Source organism: Zootoca vivipara, chromosome 15 (assembly GCF_963506605.1).
Source record: "Zootoca vivipara chromosome 15, rZooViv1.1, whole genome shotgun sequence".
NCBI lineage: Eukaryota > Metazoa > Chordata > Lepidosauria > Squamata > Lacertidae > Zootoca > Zootoca vivipara.
Window position 1 is genome coordinate 27,475,773 of NC_083290.1, and position 19,151 is coordinate 27,494,923.

Consider the following 19,151-nt stretch of genomic DNA (forward strand, 5'->3'; position numbering starts at 1 on the left):
GGATGAAATCTTATGCAGTTGCTCAACAGCGCAATCTGCTGGACAAACAAGCACATACCGTATCTGCCTTGCCAAAAAACCCCTTCCTAAGCCCTGCACCTGTGCTAATATCAGCAGCAGCTTTTAGCTGAAAGAGGGCGCAACGAGAACACCATCAGACAGCCACTGGATGAATGGGCAAATGTGGTTCCAAGTGAGTGTAAAGCGATGCACATTGAGGCAATACAATAAAATCACAACTTCACATATACACTGGTGGCCTCAGAGCTGGCAATGAATGACTTGGAAAGGAATCTTGGGGCTGACAGATTGCTCAAGGAAAATGTCAGCCCAGGGTGCAGCATCTGCAAAACAAGTTAATTCTGTTCTAGAGATTAGGGAATGGACTGATAAAATCTAATATAGTCATAACTTGGGTTGCAAACACTGCGGGTTGCAGACTGCGCCAAACCTGGAAGTACCAGAACGGGTGCACAGTTCAGATCACCCCATCTCAAAAAACTGGAATGGGGCAACCAAAATGACCAAGGCCAGAGGTACTGGCCATATTTCACAGTAGAGGAGACAATGACACTGAGGCTAGTTTTATATATGCCTATTTAATGGCTCCCAAAAAGAAATCAGTATGAGAATACAAAATAATTTATAAGTAATGATTAATCCAATAACATTTCCCCCCCAGTCTTGGATTTTATCTTCTTAACGAATGCTAGAAAAGACAGTGACTGAATTTTAGCCTCTGTGAATGGAGGTTTAAATGCTTGGGGTGCAGAGCGGGGGACACAAGAAAAAGGAAGTGTTCAACCAAAAGCACCACCTCTTCCCCAAATAACCAGAAGACCGAGGGCTTCCATATTAACAAATGCTCAACCTCAAATTCTGTAGATGGAGACAGGGTATGTGGGAGAGAACATCTGCCTGATAAGCGAAAAGGGAGAAAGCTTATGAGCAGCCAGTTTTGATTAACTATGTAGTTATTAAGTCAAGGAAAGAATACTGCAGTTGACAAGAGCTTTCAAAGAGACAAGTAGGCCTCTTCTGTTGTTCTCCATGAACATCAGCAAGGAACAGCGGGAATAAGCCTCTGGCCCCACCCTCAATATCAAACATTTGCCACTGGCTTGCCGCCTGAACATCTGTAGCAGCAGCACTAATCCATAATCAGCCGTTTGTGCATAGTTTCTTAAACAAACATAAGCTTCCATGCTGTAGATGCCACAGGATACATGTGACATACCTCCAAGGCAGGAGGGTGCGACTGGCAGCATGGCCAGCCTTCCCTACCCGTAGACCCTATATGGGAAGAACAAAAGAAGAGGACTCGTGGTAAAAAGACAACTTCTGAGGCGTGCTGCATGGGGTACACTAAAGGCAGCAGCTGGTAAAACTACGACATTTTGGCACTTTAAGACCCTTCTAAGGGCAGAGAGAGATTTTTCAAGTCTTGTGTGCTTTGGAAGCCATTTGCAAAACAGACGAGGTAAGATGCACAAAGGGGAGGTACCACCCCCTCCAAAAAAACAAAAAAATGCTGCATAGATGCTGTTTCACAAGGAATCAGATTACCCCGGGCCATTGAGTGCCCCACACCTCCCAGTCAGATGTACTGCAGGGGCGCGTTTGCCATGAGTTCCACCGGACCCAGACTGGTTTTACCAAACACCCAAAGCAGGGGGAAAGAGTTGGCAAGACCCGCAGGCGTGCATGTCAGGAGTTAACATCCCACAAGCCAGGATTCTCTCTGGACCACAGGTGCCAGGTCATGTCAGGCGATCATCTTTGGAGGCCTGGGAAGGCAACACAATCGCTGTGCTGGCTTGAATGCCTCAGGTGATGCTCCTCTGAGAAGCTCAACCTGGTCTGCAGGAAGCTCCTGCTCACAAAAGCCAGGAAGTCATTTTCAAGAGATACGGTCAAAGTGGATGAGCGTGTGTGTGCGCGCAGGTGGGGGGGTGAGAGGACACCGGCTGTATCAATTGCAGTGTGTCCAGGAAGACAACATTTTAGGAACAGCAGAGGCACTGAAGCTACTTGATCCTTGCCAGGGCAGCTGCCCTGCGCTCTGTGTTCTGAAACAAGGCTCTGATTAGGTTCTTCACCTCGCTAGGGGAGAATGCGGCTGCAAGAGGCCCTTTGCCATCTGCCCACCTGGGAGAGACAAAAGAAATGGAAAAAGCAAGAGTGGTTATTTAAACAGCTGAGGGAGGGAGGAGAGAAGGGCAGGGAGAGGGAGGGGGGCCTTTTTGTAAACCTCTCTGCCCATGGCTTTCTGTGGTCAGTGGGATGGGGTTTGGGGTCCAATGTTCTTTGCACATTGCTACAGGACCCTGATCCACCCCACCTCAATTCCTGCCCTTTCCTTCCTTCTCTAGCATCTTTTTAAGCAAAGATGTCACATTCTTTAAAGAAGCACACCTAGATCTTGGAAGATTAAATTTATTTATTTGTTTATTTATTATTATTATTATTATTATTATTATTATTATTATTATTATTATTATTATTAATTCAATTTATACACACCCTATACCTTGAGGTCTCAGGGCATTCCACAACAAGACCACAGCATATAAAATCAAACCAAAAGCAGTAACCCAATAACCACCATCCCAAAAAGCCACATTCTAAAGGGTGTTGGATGTCAATAAAATCAACCAAAGGCCTGGTTAAAAAGGAACATTTTTGCCTGGCACCTAAATGTGTATTATGAATGTGCCAGGCAAACTTCCCTGGGGAGAACATTCCATAGACAGGGAGCCACTACAGAGAAGGCCCGTTCTCATATTGCGACCTTCCAGACCTCTTGAGGAGAGGGCACACAAAGAAGGGCCTCAGAAGATTATCTCAGGGACCGGGTAGGTTCATATGGAAAGAGGTGGTCCTTGAGGCATTGTGGTCCTGATTCGTTATAGGTCAAAACCAGCACTTTGAACTGAGCCCAGAAACTAATTGGTAGCCAGTGCAATTGGACCAGGATCGGTGTTAATATGCTCAAACCGTCTTGCTCCAGTGAGCAACTTGACCGCTGAATTCTGCACTAGCTGAAGTTTCCAAACCGTCTTCAGAGGCAGAACAACCAAAAATGTGTACTGCTACAATAGTCAAAATTTGGGTTTCTCTGGTGAAAACCACCTCGAGTTGGGTGGCTGAGTGGGGCAGGGGGCAGGCACAGAACAAGCATCTAAGCCAGGATATATCATGCCACTGTCTGATGTTTTCAGCTTCTCCCAGACAATCCTTACTGGTCTGGGAGGGCTAACAGGAATAGGGAGGATGCAGAGCAGACTGTATGGAATACCCACCGGTCCACAATTACTTGCAGGCTGGCTTGTAGCACCAACATGAGCTCCTTGAATGTCATCCATTTCGGCACATAGACGGGGACCTCCTCCTGGAAGGGTCTGTTCTGTTTTTCTTCTGGCAGGGGCATGAACACCAGGGGTCCCTCGTCCACCATCGTCTGACAAAGCATGTGCAACCTGTCTGCGTTCTCAGCAGAGATATCCTGCAATATGGCAGAGAGCAAGAGCAAATGGGACAGGGAGGCCGGGTGGTGTCAAAAAACAGGCTCTCTGTGGTGTAATTCATTTTCCTCTAGATGAAATCAGAAAGAACATACTTTTTTTGTTACATGATTTATATACCACTTAATTGCCAAAAAAGTCTAGAGTTTGCATAAAATATAAAATATTAATAAAAAAAAATCAAATGTAAAAAAGAAATTGGCACGATATTTATCTGAACATTTGCACATCCCAGCCCACTTTCCAGGAATTCACAAGGCTTTCTTCATCAGTCTGTCATCAGATTAGCAAGAAAAGTGTTTCAAGTAGCACACTTAGATCGCTTTTACAAGAGATGCAGAAACTGGAGGTTTAAATTTTGCATGTCTCAGAAGACATCAAAGCTTGATGCAGAGAAGTAGACTTATTCTTATAGTTTTAACTTCTGCTGCCACCTTACGCTGGGAATAGTCCCAAATATTTCCCTTGAAGTAACAGTCCAAGATGAGGTCTTTTCAACCAAGACGGAAAATATGTGCCCATCAGGACGTTCAAAATAATCTCCTGCATAAGAAGTGTGTAACACTTGACCCCTCTCTCTCTCTTTTAAAAGAAGCCAATTCCCATCCGAGCAGCATATCCACAAGTTCAAAAGCAGCTGTATTAAACTTAAAGATATAGATACCGACAGATGAAATTGCCATTGTGCTTTTTGTTTTTTTAAATGGAGTGATTCATGCTATGGAAATTGGAAAAGTAAGGCTTGCAGAGCGTGAGATGCTGCTAGGGGCGGCTTTTCCATCATCGTAAGAATTGGCTCTAACTTTCTAAAACGTGAACCAGATCCACAGAAGAAAGGCTGCTCACACTAAGAGAAGCAACTGTGTTTGCGGGGAGGAGTGGAACTCAATTACATTGAGAAACCACCTGTGGCCCACACGGTTCTCACCTCCAAGGCAGCAATTCTGCTGATGATCTCAGTGAGAGCGGAGTTAAGCAGAGTCCCCATGGCTTTGCAGTAGATATTCACTGGAAGAACGTCCTGCCAGACCTTGCCAAGCCTCTTCAGCTGGTGCAAGACCTTGAAAGAAACTGCACCTTCTTAATACATACAAACCTAAGACGACTCACAATGTTACTGGTAGGAGTGGGGAGGAACAGGCAGTGGCAGGATGCAGCTTAGAAAAGAGATGGAGGGATTCTTGTAATACAGTGGCACAATGATTCTTGAAATTAATCCATTCCAGGAGTCTGTTCAACTCCCAAAACCGTACAAAAATGGTTTTGAAACTTGGTTCAAAAACCAAGGCATGGCTTCTGATCGCCTGCAGGAGCTTCCTGCACTCAATCAGAAGCCGTGGAAGCCACATTGGAACGTTCAGCTTCCCAAAAATGTTTGCAAACCGGAACACTCACTTCCAGGTTTGCGATGTTCGAGAGCCAAGCCATTCGACTACCAAGGTACTAGAATTTGGAGTCATTCCAGGAAAACTGACAGGCAGAAAATTCAGAAAGTTTCAGAAATTGTTTCTTCACACAACTCACAGCCAATTTATGGGTGTCTCTGTGGCAGAGATGGCTGTGAAAGGGGGAGCTTTGATGATTAAGTAGAACCTCCAGGTTCAGATATAGTATACCACTCAATACCAGTTAGTGTGGGGAGTGATGACAACAGGAGAAGGCTGTGGCTCTCATGCCTTGCTTGGACGTTTCCTGGCGGAATCTGCATGGCCAGGGTTGGAAACAGGGGAATAGACTAAACAGGCCCAGTAGGGCTCTCCTGATCTTCCTTCATTGCACAGAACAGCACCTGCCTTTCAGTCTCAGTGTAATGTGCAGATTGCCAATGACGGGCGCTGTAAAAGCTTGCAGCCGATCCCTCGAAAGCTTCACCTCCACTCACCTGCCGCACAGCTTTGTTTGCCGCTGAATAGTTGTCGTCATCATCCACGCTGGAGAGATCCCTGGCGCTTGAGAGTCTCTCCAGGAGTTCCTCCTTTTGCACTCGCATCTGGGCCAGGAAACACTCTGTCCCTGTGGGGAAGAGGGAGAAGTCTCAACTCTGGCCTTGAATTCCAAGAACCATAACACCACCAGTTTCTGACCTACCCAAAGATCTACCTCTTCATAAGCAGCAGGTCCCTGCAAAGTACACCAGGAGAATTTTCAAGGGACCTCAGGGGAATGTTCCTCTGCACTTGTGGTGAGTCCCACAGAAATACAATTCAAAAAAAAAATCGGGCAGAGGGATTGCTTCTGTGGGTTGACAAATTTACTAGTTTTCAGGGTCACCTGTGGTTCCTTCCCACACCCCTTTCTCGCTAGAACAATCTTCCCCCACCTTGCGTCCTCCAGATGCTGTTGGACTACAACTCTCATCTTCCTTAAGCATTGTCCATGCTGGCTGCAGTTGATGGGAGCTGGAGTCCAAATGTCTGGAGAGCATCAGGTTGGTATAACCAGAAGTAGAACCTGGACTGTACCACAATGCCACACACCCCGCACCACATATCCCTGTTATAATTGAATCTCTGTTTGCATTTGAAAGGTACGCTGCTTTGAGAATCCAGCTAGGTTGGAAAGCAGGGTGGAAATACCCATAAACATGAACAAGTAAGTTTCCTCCAGGCTCACCAAGTTTCCTGAAACCAGGCACCAGGTCAACAAATGTGGCTATTCCATCAATTAGGTGGCCCCGGAATTGGTGGCCCAGGGTCAGAAGGTGGTGTGCAATGTACATGCAGTTGTTGTGATGTATAGCAGCCAGCTGGGGAAGTTTCTGAAGGTTTTCTCTAGGGAGGAGAAAAGAAGGGGGAGAGCAGATATTCCCAGATGAGACAGTTTTTGATCATTTTCCTCTGCAACCATCTAAAGAAAATAAAGCCACCAGGTTTCCCAGAGCAGGAATGTTGTTCTGTCTATATGCTTAGAACAGAAATGTGGTCTCTCGGATGCTTTTGGGGACCAACTCCCAACATTTCTGATCATTGGTCCTGCTAGCTGAGGCTGATGTGTGTCAGAGCCCAACACTTTATCAAGGGCTACATGTCTCCCATCCTTGGGGTAGAAAACCCCTAAAAGAGGAAGGGAGAGAGGTGAAGGCAGAGGGAGGGCAGTCCTTTGGGATCATGCAGTGCCCATTTGGAGTTGGCATAGCACAGCAATGAGATATGTTAGCTGCCAGTGGAGGAGCCTGCTGTTGCATCTTACTTCAGACTGCATGGGTTTAGGCAAGCTGTTCTCCAGCCCCTGCATGGAATGTAAAGCTGCTGTTGCTCAAATATTTCTGAAATTTCCAAAGGATCACTGTCCAAAGACATTAAGCCATATCTTCATAAAGGTGCTTTGGTTTTTTTAAGAGAGAACAAAAGGAGGAAAGGGGGACTGAAGAAACAAAGATTTTTCACCTCCCTGGCGAGGTTTTTCATGCCACTCACTTGTGATACATCGGCACCACATCACAGAACAGATGAAAGATGTTCCGCACTGAGTAGAAGAGCTGGATGCAGCTGGGGGGGGGGCAGGGAGAAGAAAGGAAAAGCAGAAACATTATCTGAGTTGTGTGGCTGAAAGCATCATAGCTACAGCACAAAATGCTTGCAGGACTTAAGCATTTGTTGGCTGCATGGCAGGCCTACTTTCATACCCACTCAACCCCCCCCCCCCCGAGATCAGCTGAGCCCAAACAATTCACTCAGAATCCTCACCACTGATCCGTGCTGGTTGAGGCCTCTTGGAGTGTCTGATAAGCCAACACCATCAACTTCTGTACAGATTCACTGATGCGGCAGGCAGGAAATGAAAAGGTGTGGCGGCTCAACCTTTTCTCATTCTCCAAATCTGTTGCCTGCTTGTCAAGACCCTCAGATACTTTTTGCACCTTTAACTGGTCACCTGCTCCGGGGTCAGGCATTTTGGGCAGAATTACAGAGGAGTCTGGGGTAATCTAGGAAGGGAAAATAAAGATGTACACTGGAGGGGAGGGATGGAAGCGAAACTGCAGCACAAGCAAAATACCAACTTAGGGCACAACTGAACTAACTTAAGAAATTCCAGAGGTGTGACAAGTGTTAGTATCTTGTAGCAAAAGCAAAGAGCGGTGTGGCAGCTTTAGCACTACAAAGGGTTATGCCACAATAAAATTGTTAGCTGTTAAGGCGCAACAAGACCGTTTTAGACTAGTTTGACTTTCATGGCTACTTCTGAGGAATTCTAATGATATTAGGAGGATTGAATAGCTCCTAACACTGTATTCAATTAATACCCCAGGCCACCCTTCAAAGAACTCAGATTGATCTACATATAGTTTTCTCCCCTGCTTCTGTTTGATCCCTCAACAACCCTATGAGGTAGGCCTGAGAGAAAATGACTGGCCCAAGGTCAAGTGTTTAATGACTGCGTTGGGATTGGAATGCAGGACTTTTAACATGCCTGGAAGGAAGACCACTAAAAGTTGTGATCTTCCGTTTTTCCAGAAAGAACAGAATACAAGTCCAATTAGGAAGAGGGGAAAAACTTACTACAAGAGTGCCTAGGAAGACCATAGAAACAACCCAGGTTAGATTTACTGCACAGCCCAGCAGGCCCCAAACATACCGCACCGGCCTGAATACAAGCCTCACTTTTCCCCCAAATTCTGACCATGAAAAGTTAAAACGCAGCTAAAATTTGTGACCTTACAAAAATGGGCTTTTACGATATCACTGCTGAAACAGACATAAGGTAACACTGAACAGGTGTGAATGGCTGTGGAATTTTAAGGGAGCAACTTATATTCAAGTATTGTCTTTTTTTTTTTCTTGAATTTTAAAGATGTGGCTTATATTCGGGTGCGGCTTATATTCGGGCCAATATGGTTCTAAACAGATCTTTGCAGAGCAGCACAACTCTGTATGGGGATCTTGCATTTCCTGTTTCAAAAACTGTACTTTGTTCAAAATAAAGAGCTATCCCACAGCACTGCCTGATTCACATACTTTGGAATAACTTAAAAGACAAAAAAAAAAAACATATCACGAACATGTAAGCATGGTTAACAACACAAAGGATTACATGATCCACCTGGAAAAATACTCAAACACTGGGGAAATAAGCAGAGGTTCTATTGGCTCAGCTACCTTTATGGTGTTGTGTATTTCTGATGTCATCAGATTTCTGGCTGCCACTATCACATCCTGGCATTTCTTATTAGCAAAGTGGCAGTTGACGTTACGGGCATAGGTCAGCAAGTCGGTGGCATCCTCCTTTAGGAACCGCATGTCCTTTAAGGCTTTTTCGAACTCCTCAGTAGCTTTAATAACCTAAACCAGGGGGTGGGGGAGAGAGGAGGAACAGTGAGCCCCGTAAATGCTACCCATGGGTGGAACAGAAGGCCCAGCACTGGGAATGAATGTGCCTGTCTCCAGCTTTCAGGCTTTGAATCCCCATAAAATAAGGAAATTATGGATCATTTGGTTTAGTAGCAGGCCATGGGAAGCTGACACATTACAATTTATCAGACGCTATAGCGGCCTACTAACAACAGTGAAAAAAGGAAGACACTCAGGAAAAGATCCGTTATTTTAGTATGTGCAACTTTTACCTTCGTCCGCTAAGCAAACCTTTACAACAACAATTCAAGGGCTAACTCTGAAAGCAAAGGGAAGAGGGTTTAGGGAACTGCTCCACAGGCCTTTCCCATCCTTCACAGTCCCTCAGCTGCTGCAACACTCACCTCAATATACTGCCCCAGTTTGCTGCTGTTGTTTGGGATCGAATGCACCAAACAGTCACGAATGAGACAGTCCGAAATGTCCTTCCAGATTGTATCACCCAACACCTCTGCCAGGACAAGATTGGAGCTGTTCTCCTCCTCTGCACAGTGTTCAAGTGGAACACCTGGGAAAACAGTTACAGAGTTAAGAATGTATGAATAATCATGGCCCCCTCGATGCCCTGGCACAAAACACCAGCATGCACAATAGGGGCAGCTCCCCTCGTCAGATTTCCTCTGCATTTGGAAAACAGTGGCATAATTTTTAGAAGCTTCAACGGCTAGGCTGGTGAACCTTTGTCCCTCCAGATGTTGCTGAACTTCAACTTTTATCATTCCTGACCACTGGCCATGATGGATGAGGCTGATGCGAGTTGGAGTACAACATTTGGTAGGCCACAGGTTCCCTAGCCAAGTTCTGTGGCATCCTCCTCAGCAACACACAAAAAGTTCTCCTGACCCACTCTGACTGCCACTTCCCATGGTTCCGGCTAGCAAGGAGCTCCGTACCTAAATGATACTTGTGAAGAATCTCGAGTACCAGTTTGATCCTGGCAAACACTTCTACGGGGGACGGATGGCCAAGATTGGAGCCCACAGACCTAAACCTCAGTGTGACGGCATCAGGGTGCTCCTCAGGTAGGGGCTGCAATGACGGGTGGGAGATGAGCGGCTTGAGGATGTACTTCAGCAGCAACTGTCCTGGCACAAGGAACAGGGAAGGAAGGAGCCATTAACAGCCAGGGTTGAAAGACAAAGTAGAAGAAGCATGCTGGGCAGCATTTCCACTTGGGCTGCTGCAACATTCCTTGAATTGGTCTAGCAGCTTAACTTAAGTGTGAAGATAGTACAAGGGGTGGGCAAGGAAGAAGAGGGTAGTAGCTCCTCCTGGAGCAAGCAAGAGGAATTCTAAAATACTGCTCTCAACGAAGAAAAGATACAACTATTGCAATTTGACTTTGTATATTTAATTAAACTCTTTCCCACATCTCCATGAATGTTTTAACTACTGAGCTACAACCCTTTCATGCTTACAAGAGCATCACCCCTGTCCAATGCTATTCCTGACTGACTAGGCAAAAGAGAGAAGAGATAGAAAAGAAAATATTAACTGAGCTATACTGAAGATGGAAGAAGGATGCCTCCCCACTGTTTTAGGAGCTGATTAAGAACAGACTGCTGTGAGGGAAGAGGGAAGCAAGTCTCTGATTTTAATCCAGAAAAACAGCTTTGCTTCAGGCATCTAAAGTTTGGAAACCTGATCCAATTCTAATGGCATATGGTTTTAACTACAGCCAAATTTTGGTTGTTGCCAGTGAAAATCACTTACCGAAGTGCCTGAACTTCAAACGCAGCTCGTCCAGGACAGCAAATGCCTGCAGCACAGACGCAACTGTTGGGCCAGGGACCACATCCTCCTTGGACAACACCTTGCACAAATGCAGCTCTGTCTCCATGGCTGACTCCAGGCTGCCCGCTTCTAAGCAAGAAGTGGCAGAGGACAAGCCCCCGTTACAGCAAAACATTGGCTTCAAAGCCAAAGCAAAAGAGCAAACACAGAGAACGGGTTTTGCATGGCCTGCCTTTCCAGACTTCAATATCAATTCACAGGCAATTCCACAAATAGTGTTGCTTGCATGTGTTCAGTAACAGCCAATGAGATGCATATCCCATGTTGGTATGGATATTTACAAATAGCAAGAGACCATCACTCCATGGTACAGCACATGCTTTGCATATAGAAGGTCTCATGTTCAATGCATGACAGCTGGAGGGGGGGGGGAGTCAGGTAGCATGCAATGGAAAAGACCTGCCCTTGCAAATCATTAATACTAAACTAAATGAGCAAATAATCTGAGTCAGTATATTATATTATATTATTATTATTATATATTATATATTATATATACCCCGCCCATCTGGCTGGGTTTCCCCCGCCACTCTGGGCGGCTTCCAACAAATACCAAAATACATTAAAATATCACAGATTAAAAACTTCCCTAAACAGGGCTGCTTTTAGGTGTTTTCTAAATGTCAGGTAGTTGTTTATCTCCTTGACCTCCGATGGAAGACAGCATGCCATATATCAACCATATAAATGTGATCAGGGTTGTGTATTTATTAACAAACTGTAAATCTTAAAAAGCAGCAGCAGCAATAAGAAGTCAGCTTCCCATGTTACTAGCTTTAACATCTTGGGATAGACTCCTCTATAAAAGAGGATGCATATAAAACACAAAACAATAGATAGGACAGAGAAAGCTCATCCTTCCTGAATCCAGAATTGCTTTCCTTCCCCTGTTACACTCTGCCGCAATCCTGCCAGAGAGCTCAGAAACATGTAAAGTGCAGAGTGCCAGGAGACATAAAATCTTCAAGATGTAACCTGCAGAACATGCTTGACCTGTTTTAAATCTGCAAACCCAAACAGTTCCTTGTCAACATTCAGAAAAAGGCAGGCAGGATGGCAGGCTTTGAGAGAGGATTCAGCACCGGGGGGGGGGGGCACAGAATGTCCATAATTTTTGAGTTGGTTCTGCACTTTGTGAACACCAAACTGAACACAGCCCACAAAAAATGCACTATGGCCTGTCAGGTCCTTGACAAGCCACACACACACAAGTCTCTTTCTGCAGTCACAGACAAGCAGAAATAAAAGGATGCTTATCCACCAACCACCAAAAAAATTTCTAGGCACTCTGAAATTTGATGCCGGTTCCTACAAGTTTCAGCCAACCAACACTTCCAAGTGCTCTTCAAAATTTCCCAACTCTTCCAAGTTTGTCAACACAGACAATAATATTACAATAGACATTGCTAACCATAAAATTATATGCATTTCAATTACTTTGGTTGCACTACCCAAGGACAAAAGGAATCATTACTTTTTTGTATAGAACTTCCAGCACTTGTGAATTTCTTTGTATCCATTTGCTTGCTTGTTGTTTTTAACAGTGCCATAAGGTACATTACTAATATTCCCATTGCCCCCACCAGACAGGGAACAGTGGTTGAGAAGGAGTAGCCTATGTATAGTCAAGAATAAGTCCACAGGAAAGCAATTCTTGAACCAAGCCCAATAATTGAACCACAATAACTCTGGAGGGGAAATTTGCCTATAAGCCCTCTTAGATTCTATTATGTGATCAAACAGGACAATAAAGCCTGACGGAACCACATACAGTGGTACCTCTACTTACGAATTTAATGCATTCCGAACGCACATTTGTAAGTCGAAAAAAATTGTAAGTCAAATCCGATAGGAATGCATTGGGAGAAAAAATTCGTAAGTAGAAGCAACCCTATCTAAAAATTCATAAGTAGAAAAAATCCTATCTAAACCACATCCAAGATGGCGGTCGGAGCTCCATTCGTAAGTAGAAACATTCGTAAGTAGAGTTATTTGTAAGTAGAGGTACCACTGTATACTCTCTGTACTAACACTTTAGTTGTGCAAAGACTACTAACATATTAATCTTATAAAGGCCTACACATATATGAATATGTATTTGCAGGACCATTTTTCCAATTTGCAACAAGGCTGGGTCACAAGAACTTAAGATACAATTTTTTACTAAGTGATACTATTTGTCCAACCAAGTACCATTCACTCTGGCTGGCAATGGCTCCAGCACCTGCTACCTGACTTTCTTAAAAATCTGGAATGCCAGAGCTTAAATCTGGAACTTTCTGAATGCAGAACACATGATGTACCACTGAGATATCCTCCCCTCCACCAGAGATCAGCCAAAGTCAAATTGTCTGCTGTTTCACCTCTGCCCTCCAAAAGGTACACATTCACAACCCCCAAACAACGCCCTCCGCCAAACCTTTTGATTGAGGAACCTTCCACACAGCCATTTGCTGCCACTCCAGACCCAAGAGGTAGATAATGTTTTGGGTCTGCATCGTGAGCTCCCTGCGGAGCGCCTTCAGAATCTTCAGCTCAAAGCCTCGACGTGACTCCAGCATTTTCAGAATCCCCCGGGCCTGACAGAATGGTGGAGAAAGAGACAAAGAGTAAGTAACTGCACAAACAGAAGCTAAGCAAGTCCGTTCTTAGAGGGACACAAAGGTCCAAGCAGTCACAGAAGACCACCAGTCCCCAAAGCAACTGGAATTACCTTGTTCAGGTGGCATGCTGCTGACACATACTTCTTTTGTGGCAGCAAGGCATTGAACTGTTTGAGAGCAGTTTCGAACTTTAAAATAAAAAGGGAAAATCACTGTTGACTATATTCAGAATGAGGTCTGAAAAAACAAAGAAATAGATTGGCATGGCAACTGGGGAAGAAAGGCCCCTCTCTCACCTCCTGCAGCTGTTTCAGCCCACTCAGAACTAGTGTGTCTCTCTCCAGTTGCTGTTTCAGCTCAGAAAATTCTGCAATGGCCACGTTCAGGTCATGCTGAACCTGGGAAGGAGCCACAAAACCAAAGCATTTGTAGAATTCTGGGTTGCAAACATTATTTAGCTGTTTTTTATTACATGTTGTACCTCCTTTTTGTAGGGCTAAGCATGGAAGGCATACTCCTTGGGCCTATGGAAGCTTCTTAGCATCTAGGGAGGTCTAGATACAGTATTATTTGAGAATGAAAAGCCCTGTGCTGTGATGTTCAGGCATCAAGGTCACAAAAAAAAGTTACTTTCCAATTCGCAGTTATTTTATGATCATATAATTTTATGGGGCTTTTTTGTCAGACATTTGGACTGGCAATATCAAACTTCTTAGTCCTTCTAACTAGCTGAAGACTCAGTTCTGGCAAAGGCCCGTTATTTTTCTTTGCATCACCTCAATCTCAATCCTGGACTTCAGCTGGTCAATGTTGCCAGAAAGTTCCTCCACTTGGGATTCCAAATCTTTGGCACTCTGCATACTGGGCAGAAACTCTATATACCTCTTGTTGACCATGCTGCAGACTTCATCCTAGAAGAGCGGAAGGAGACGTCACTTCAAACTTACATAAAATCACAGAAGTGCAATAACTCATGGAACCCAATCAGTTGACCAAAAGCATGATTCTCTATTTGCCAGTTCCTCAGAGATTGCAAGCAACCCAATTTAACACAAGTAGATAAAAGGCGTAGCAAACAAAGTCCCTGCACAGCCAATTATCTTTAGAGGCCTCAAGTAAGCAACATATGTTGTATGCTGCAGCGGAAGACAAATAACCCCCAAGTAGTCAAATTGATCCAGAGAGAACTTCTCTCTGGTCCAATTCCAATAACATCTGGTTAAAGAACATGGGAGGACTAGATGACCAACTCTATGGAAAAAGGCCAAAGTTCAGTGGCAGAGCATCAACTTTGGATGCTGAAGGTCTCAGGTTTGATTTCCAATTGCATCTCCAGGTGGGTCTGTAGCTGTCCCCTGGAGAAGCTGCTACCAGTTTGTGTGTAGACAATACTGAGCTGGAATGACCAAAGGTGTGACTCAGCGTAAGGAAACATCTTACATTCCTATTCTATGGCAAGAGGTTTCAAAATCCTTTAACAAATAAAACAAAAAGCATTGCACACACCAGTGTAGAACTCTGAAAAAACTACCTACCAGGTGAAAAAATTAACATGCCAACTCATTACAGCATGGAATAGTGGTTAGTGTTGCACTAGGGCCTAGCACAGTATTTCTCAAACTTGGGCCTCCAGATGTTTTTTGGGACAACTCCAATCACCGCTAGCTAGCAAGACCAGCGGTCAGGGATGGTGGCAATTGTGGTCCCAAAGCAGCTAGAGCAGGGGTCCCCAAACTACGGCCCCCGGGCCGGATGCGGCCCAATCGGCCTTCCAATCCGGCCCGCGACGACCCCCGCCGCCCGCTGCCGCCGCCCGCTCTCACGGCGCGCGGCGCAGCGGCGATCTGAAAAATCGGCAAAAAATCGCCGAAAATCCTTTGTGCGCATGCGTACGGGCCTCTCCCGACCCGGAAGAGGTCATTTCTGGTGCACTTCCGGGTCGGGGGAGGCCCATACGCATGCGCACAAGCGATTTTCGCCGATTTTTTTTCTGCCCGTGTGCGTGTGCGCATGCGCACGGGCGAGCACTCCCCCGCCCTCCGGCCCGCTGCGCGCGCACTCCCCTGCAGTCCGGCCCACCGCGCGGTCGGCGCGGCGGGCACCGGCCCGCCGCTCCGTAAGTCTGGGGACCCCTGAGCTAGAGCCTTAAGTTTGGGAAACTTTACTGGCCTAGCAGATCAGGATTAAAATCTCTACCCGGCCATGAAGCTCAGCAGGTGGCCCTTGAGCCAGTCACTGTCTCTCCCAGCCTAGCCTACCTCTCAAGTTGTTGTGGGAGTAAAATGGGGAGAATTGTAGAAGCAACCTTGAGCTCCTTGGAAGAAAGGTGAAATATACGCATGATGATGAATAACTAGAATAATACATAATTCCGCACGGGCTCAGAAACACTCAGGCTTAGATCGCTCTATTAAAGGGTTTCATGGGGTAAAAGGAAGGCTTCGAATGGGGCGGCGCCCATGTGAGCCCCGCCCCTCTGCGGGCAAGTCCCCGCCCACTATGTGACGGGAGCCCCCGCCCACCTCTCTTCCCCTTCCCCCCTCCCCTTCATCGCACCTTGAGCTCCTCCACCCGGCAAGAGAGGCGGGAGATGCGGCCGCTGAGCCCCTCCTTCTCCAGGGGGCCCGTGCAGGCCAGCACGGCTTCCACTAGCGAGGCGGTCCTCGCTTTCGCCTCGGCCTTTTCCGCCATGAGGGAGCCGGCACCTTCGTCAGCAGAAGCCGCTGCCGCCGCCAGCTCTTCTTCTCCTCAGCCGCGCGAAAGGCATCACGGGAAAAAGAACGCGCGTCAGCCTTTCCCGCCGGGAGAAGCCTTACATTCCCAGAGTGCCCTGCGCCCGCCCTGGGAGGACCGCCCGTAGAGTTGGGGCTCCGGGGAAGGGTAGAGCGGCACGCGCAGGATACGTGCTTCGGGTCTCACGTGGATAGGCGTTTCTTAGGCCGGAAATGCGGGTCTTGACATCTAAAAACAGAGACACCGGACGAGGAGAAATGGCACTGAGGCACTCTCGAGAGTGAACGTGTGCATTTGTTAAGTAATTAAAACGTGGCGTGCTTTTGCATTTACGTGCTTTCGCAAAGCTTACATAGGAAATGGGAGCGGGGAGCCATAGAGGTGTCGAGGGGTAGAGCGCCGCAGCTCCGTTTCCTTAAGAAAATCCGAACGAGGCCCAATGGCGGCTGCGCATCTGTTCCCATAGATATAGAAATATAGAGCAGCTTCTGCATTGGATCCCTTTTTTGGCCTTCTTGCGAGTTTCGCCTGCCGGCATGGGATGGAAAATGCGCCTTGCGGGGGACAGGATTTATTTTTAAATATAGAAATGCAAACCAGCCAGTCAGGGAGGCGGTGCTGCATAGAGACCTCTCTCAAAGGAACATGTTCATCTGCTGCAGTAACTCAGCGTAGTAAGGTAAAGGGACCCCTAACCATTAGGTCCAGTCGTGACCGACTCTGAGGTTGCGCGCTCATCTCGCGTTATTGGCCGAGGGAGCCGGTGTATAGCTTCCAGGTCATGTGGCCAGCATGACAAAGCCGCTTCTGGCAAACCAGAGCAGCACATGGAAACGCCGTTTACCTTCCCGCTGTAGCGGTTCCTATTTATCTACTTGCATTTTGACGTGCTTTCGAACTGCTAGGTTGGCAGGAGCTGGGACCAAGCAACGGGAGCTCACCCCGTCACAGGGATTCGAACCGCGACCTTCTGATCAGCAAGCCCTAGGCTCAGTGGTTTAACCACAGCGCCACCTGGGTCCCTTAACTCAGCGTAGTAGTCTCTCTTAAATTTTTGTTATAGTTGTGCGTTTTCTTATTTGTTGTTGATGAGCAGAAATAAACATTTAATAAACACTTCGGTCTGTTTTATTTTGCCTCACGTCAAAAAGGATATCGCTATCAAAATGATGAAAGGGATGAAGCGACTCCACTAGGGGGAAAGGTTGCAGCGTTTGATGCCTTTTTAGGGGAAAGGCGAGTAAGAGGAAACATGAAAACAGTTGGGTTCCCCCCCCCCCCTCCTCTCAGCACACTAGAACTCGGGGGCATCCAATGAAGCTGAATGTTGAAAAACTCAGGACAGATACAAGAAAGTTATTCACACAGCACATAAGTTAAGCTGTGGAACTCACTCCCACAGGATACAATAATGACCACCACCAACCTACCCGGGGTATGGCTTATATTCCTTGAATGCTTAAAAATCCTGCCATGGCTTCTTTTATGGGTACTGTATGTCTTAAAATATGAGAAACAGGGTATATGGCTTTAAAAGAGAATTAAACAAAGCACTTCACTTAGTAAGTGAAGGAGGAAAATATTATCAATAGCTATTAACATGATAGCTATGCTGTGCCTCCAGGGTTGGAGACCGTCATGCATCTAAATCAGTTTCTGGGAGCCACAGGAGGGGAGAATGGCTCTTGTGATCATCTTCTGTTTGTGGGTTTCCCACAGATGGTTGGCCTCTACGGGAATAGGTTGCTGGACTAGATCATAGAGTTGGAAGGCACCCCAAAGGTCATCTAGTCCAACCCTCCACAATACAGAAGGGGCCATTGGCCTGACCCAGCAGGGCTGTTGTGTTTTGTCCATTGCATAATTTTGATGCTCTCTTTCGGGGGTCTGCATAGAACTGGGGCTGGGGTTACTTTAAAGCTATGTTGTAGCCCGAGGAAATTCTCCGCACACAGACTGCAATCCTATACATATTTACTTGGGAGGAAGCCCCATTGAAATCAGTGTGGTTTGCTTCTGTGTAACGTATAAGATTTCACTGTTTGCTGCTCTCCCTTTGAAAATCTGTGAGGTTAAATGCACTTAGAATCTACCTTCAGGAGCCTAGATAAAAGAGCTGTTCAACAGTGGACTTCTCGGAAGGGGATAGACTCTCCTTCATTGGAGGTATTTAAGAAGAGGTTGGATGGCCATCATTCATGGATGCTTTAGTTAAGATTCCTGTGTTGCGGGTTCCTGTGTTCCTGTGTTGCGGTTCTGTGATTTATAATTGTACAAATAAGTAATAGCTTTTCTATACATTTCAGATTACAAATACAATTGTCCCTTGGTTGACAAACGCCTTGCAACTTGAACATTTTGGCTCCCAAATGCTGCAAACCCGGAAGTGAGTTTCCCGGTTTGCAAACGTTCTTTGGAACCCAAACGTCCAATGCAGCTTTTGATTGGCTGCAGGAGCTTCTTGCAGCCAATCGGAAGCCGTGTCTTGGATTCCAAACGTTTTGGAAGTTGATCGGATTCTGTTCAACTTCCGAGGTACCACTGTAGAGTCAAAAAGGCTTGTAGCTAATAGTCCTGAACTGTTTGTTTGTGCACGCGCTATGAAAAGTACCTGCAAAGATTCACACTTACATCAGGGAATACCCAAAGCTTTATGTTTTGAATAAATTAATTGCATTTCCTTGTGTAGCACCCCAGGGGTTTCTTGCAACCACAAGATATAAACTTAGTAAGTGAATGAGACTGCAAATGCCTCAAAACACTGATGCAACTAATTGGCATCAAATCTCCAGGGTTTCAGACGGTTCTTTCCTGAACCAGGGACACTTCTGCCTGCAAAGCTCTATCACTGAGCAACAGCCCTTCAAATGAGTGGTGCTGGGGTAAGCCCTATCATGCTGAAGCATACAGAGCTTCTAATTGCTCCTGGAGCAGCTGCTAGCTTAGGAGAGGATGATTCATTGTCTGAGTCTGCTGTGACCTACTAAAGAAATAACAAGGTAACTATTAATTACCTCCTCACCAGTCTTTCTCTTCCCATAGAGTTAAAGTTCACGGAGGCTAAATGTGTTTGGACAGCTTCTTTATATAGTAGAGTAACTAATAAAATATGCAAGTATGTTCAAGTATGTTCAATACTCCCATTTTTA

At 46.0% G+C, this 19,151-nt stretch overlaps 1 protein-coding gene across 2 annotated transcripts; it reads right to left on the minus strand.

Moving 5' to 3' along the window:
• Positions 1-486: 486 nt before the first annotated feature.
• Positions 487-16,066, minus strand: ZW10 (zw10 kinetochore protein). 2 transcript variants are annotated; one of them, XM_035139704.2, is made up of 16 exons: positions 15,826-16,062; positions 14,046-14,180; positions 13,566-13,667; positions 13,380-13,457; positions 13,086-13,245; positions 10,586-10,735; positions 9,766-9,957; positions 9,217-9,380; positions 8,621-8,803; positions 7,211-7,449; positions 6,941-7,012; positions 6,138-6,295; positions 5,407-5,537; positions 4,453-4,584; positions 3,303-3,505; positions 487-2,148 (listed from the first exon to the last, which is right to left on the minus strand). In XM_035139704.2, the coding sequence occupies exons 1-16, from the start codon at positions 15,958-15,960 to the stop codon at positions 2,028-2,030; spliced, it is 2,355 nt and encodes a 784-aa protein (XP_034995595.1). In that variant the 5' UTR covers positions 15,961-16,062; the 3' UTR covers positions 487-2,027. The 2 variants fall into 2 exon arrangements, 1 of the variants encoding a protein (XP_034995595.1); XR_004694007.2 differs by having other exon boundaries at positions 2,003-2,148; positions 3,303-3,594; positions 15,826-16,066.
• Between the last annotated feature and the right edge of the window lie 3,085 nt (positions 16,067-19,151).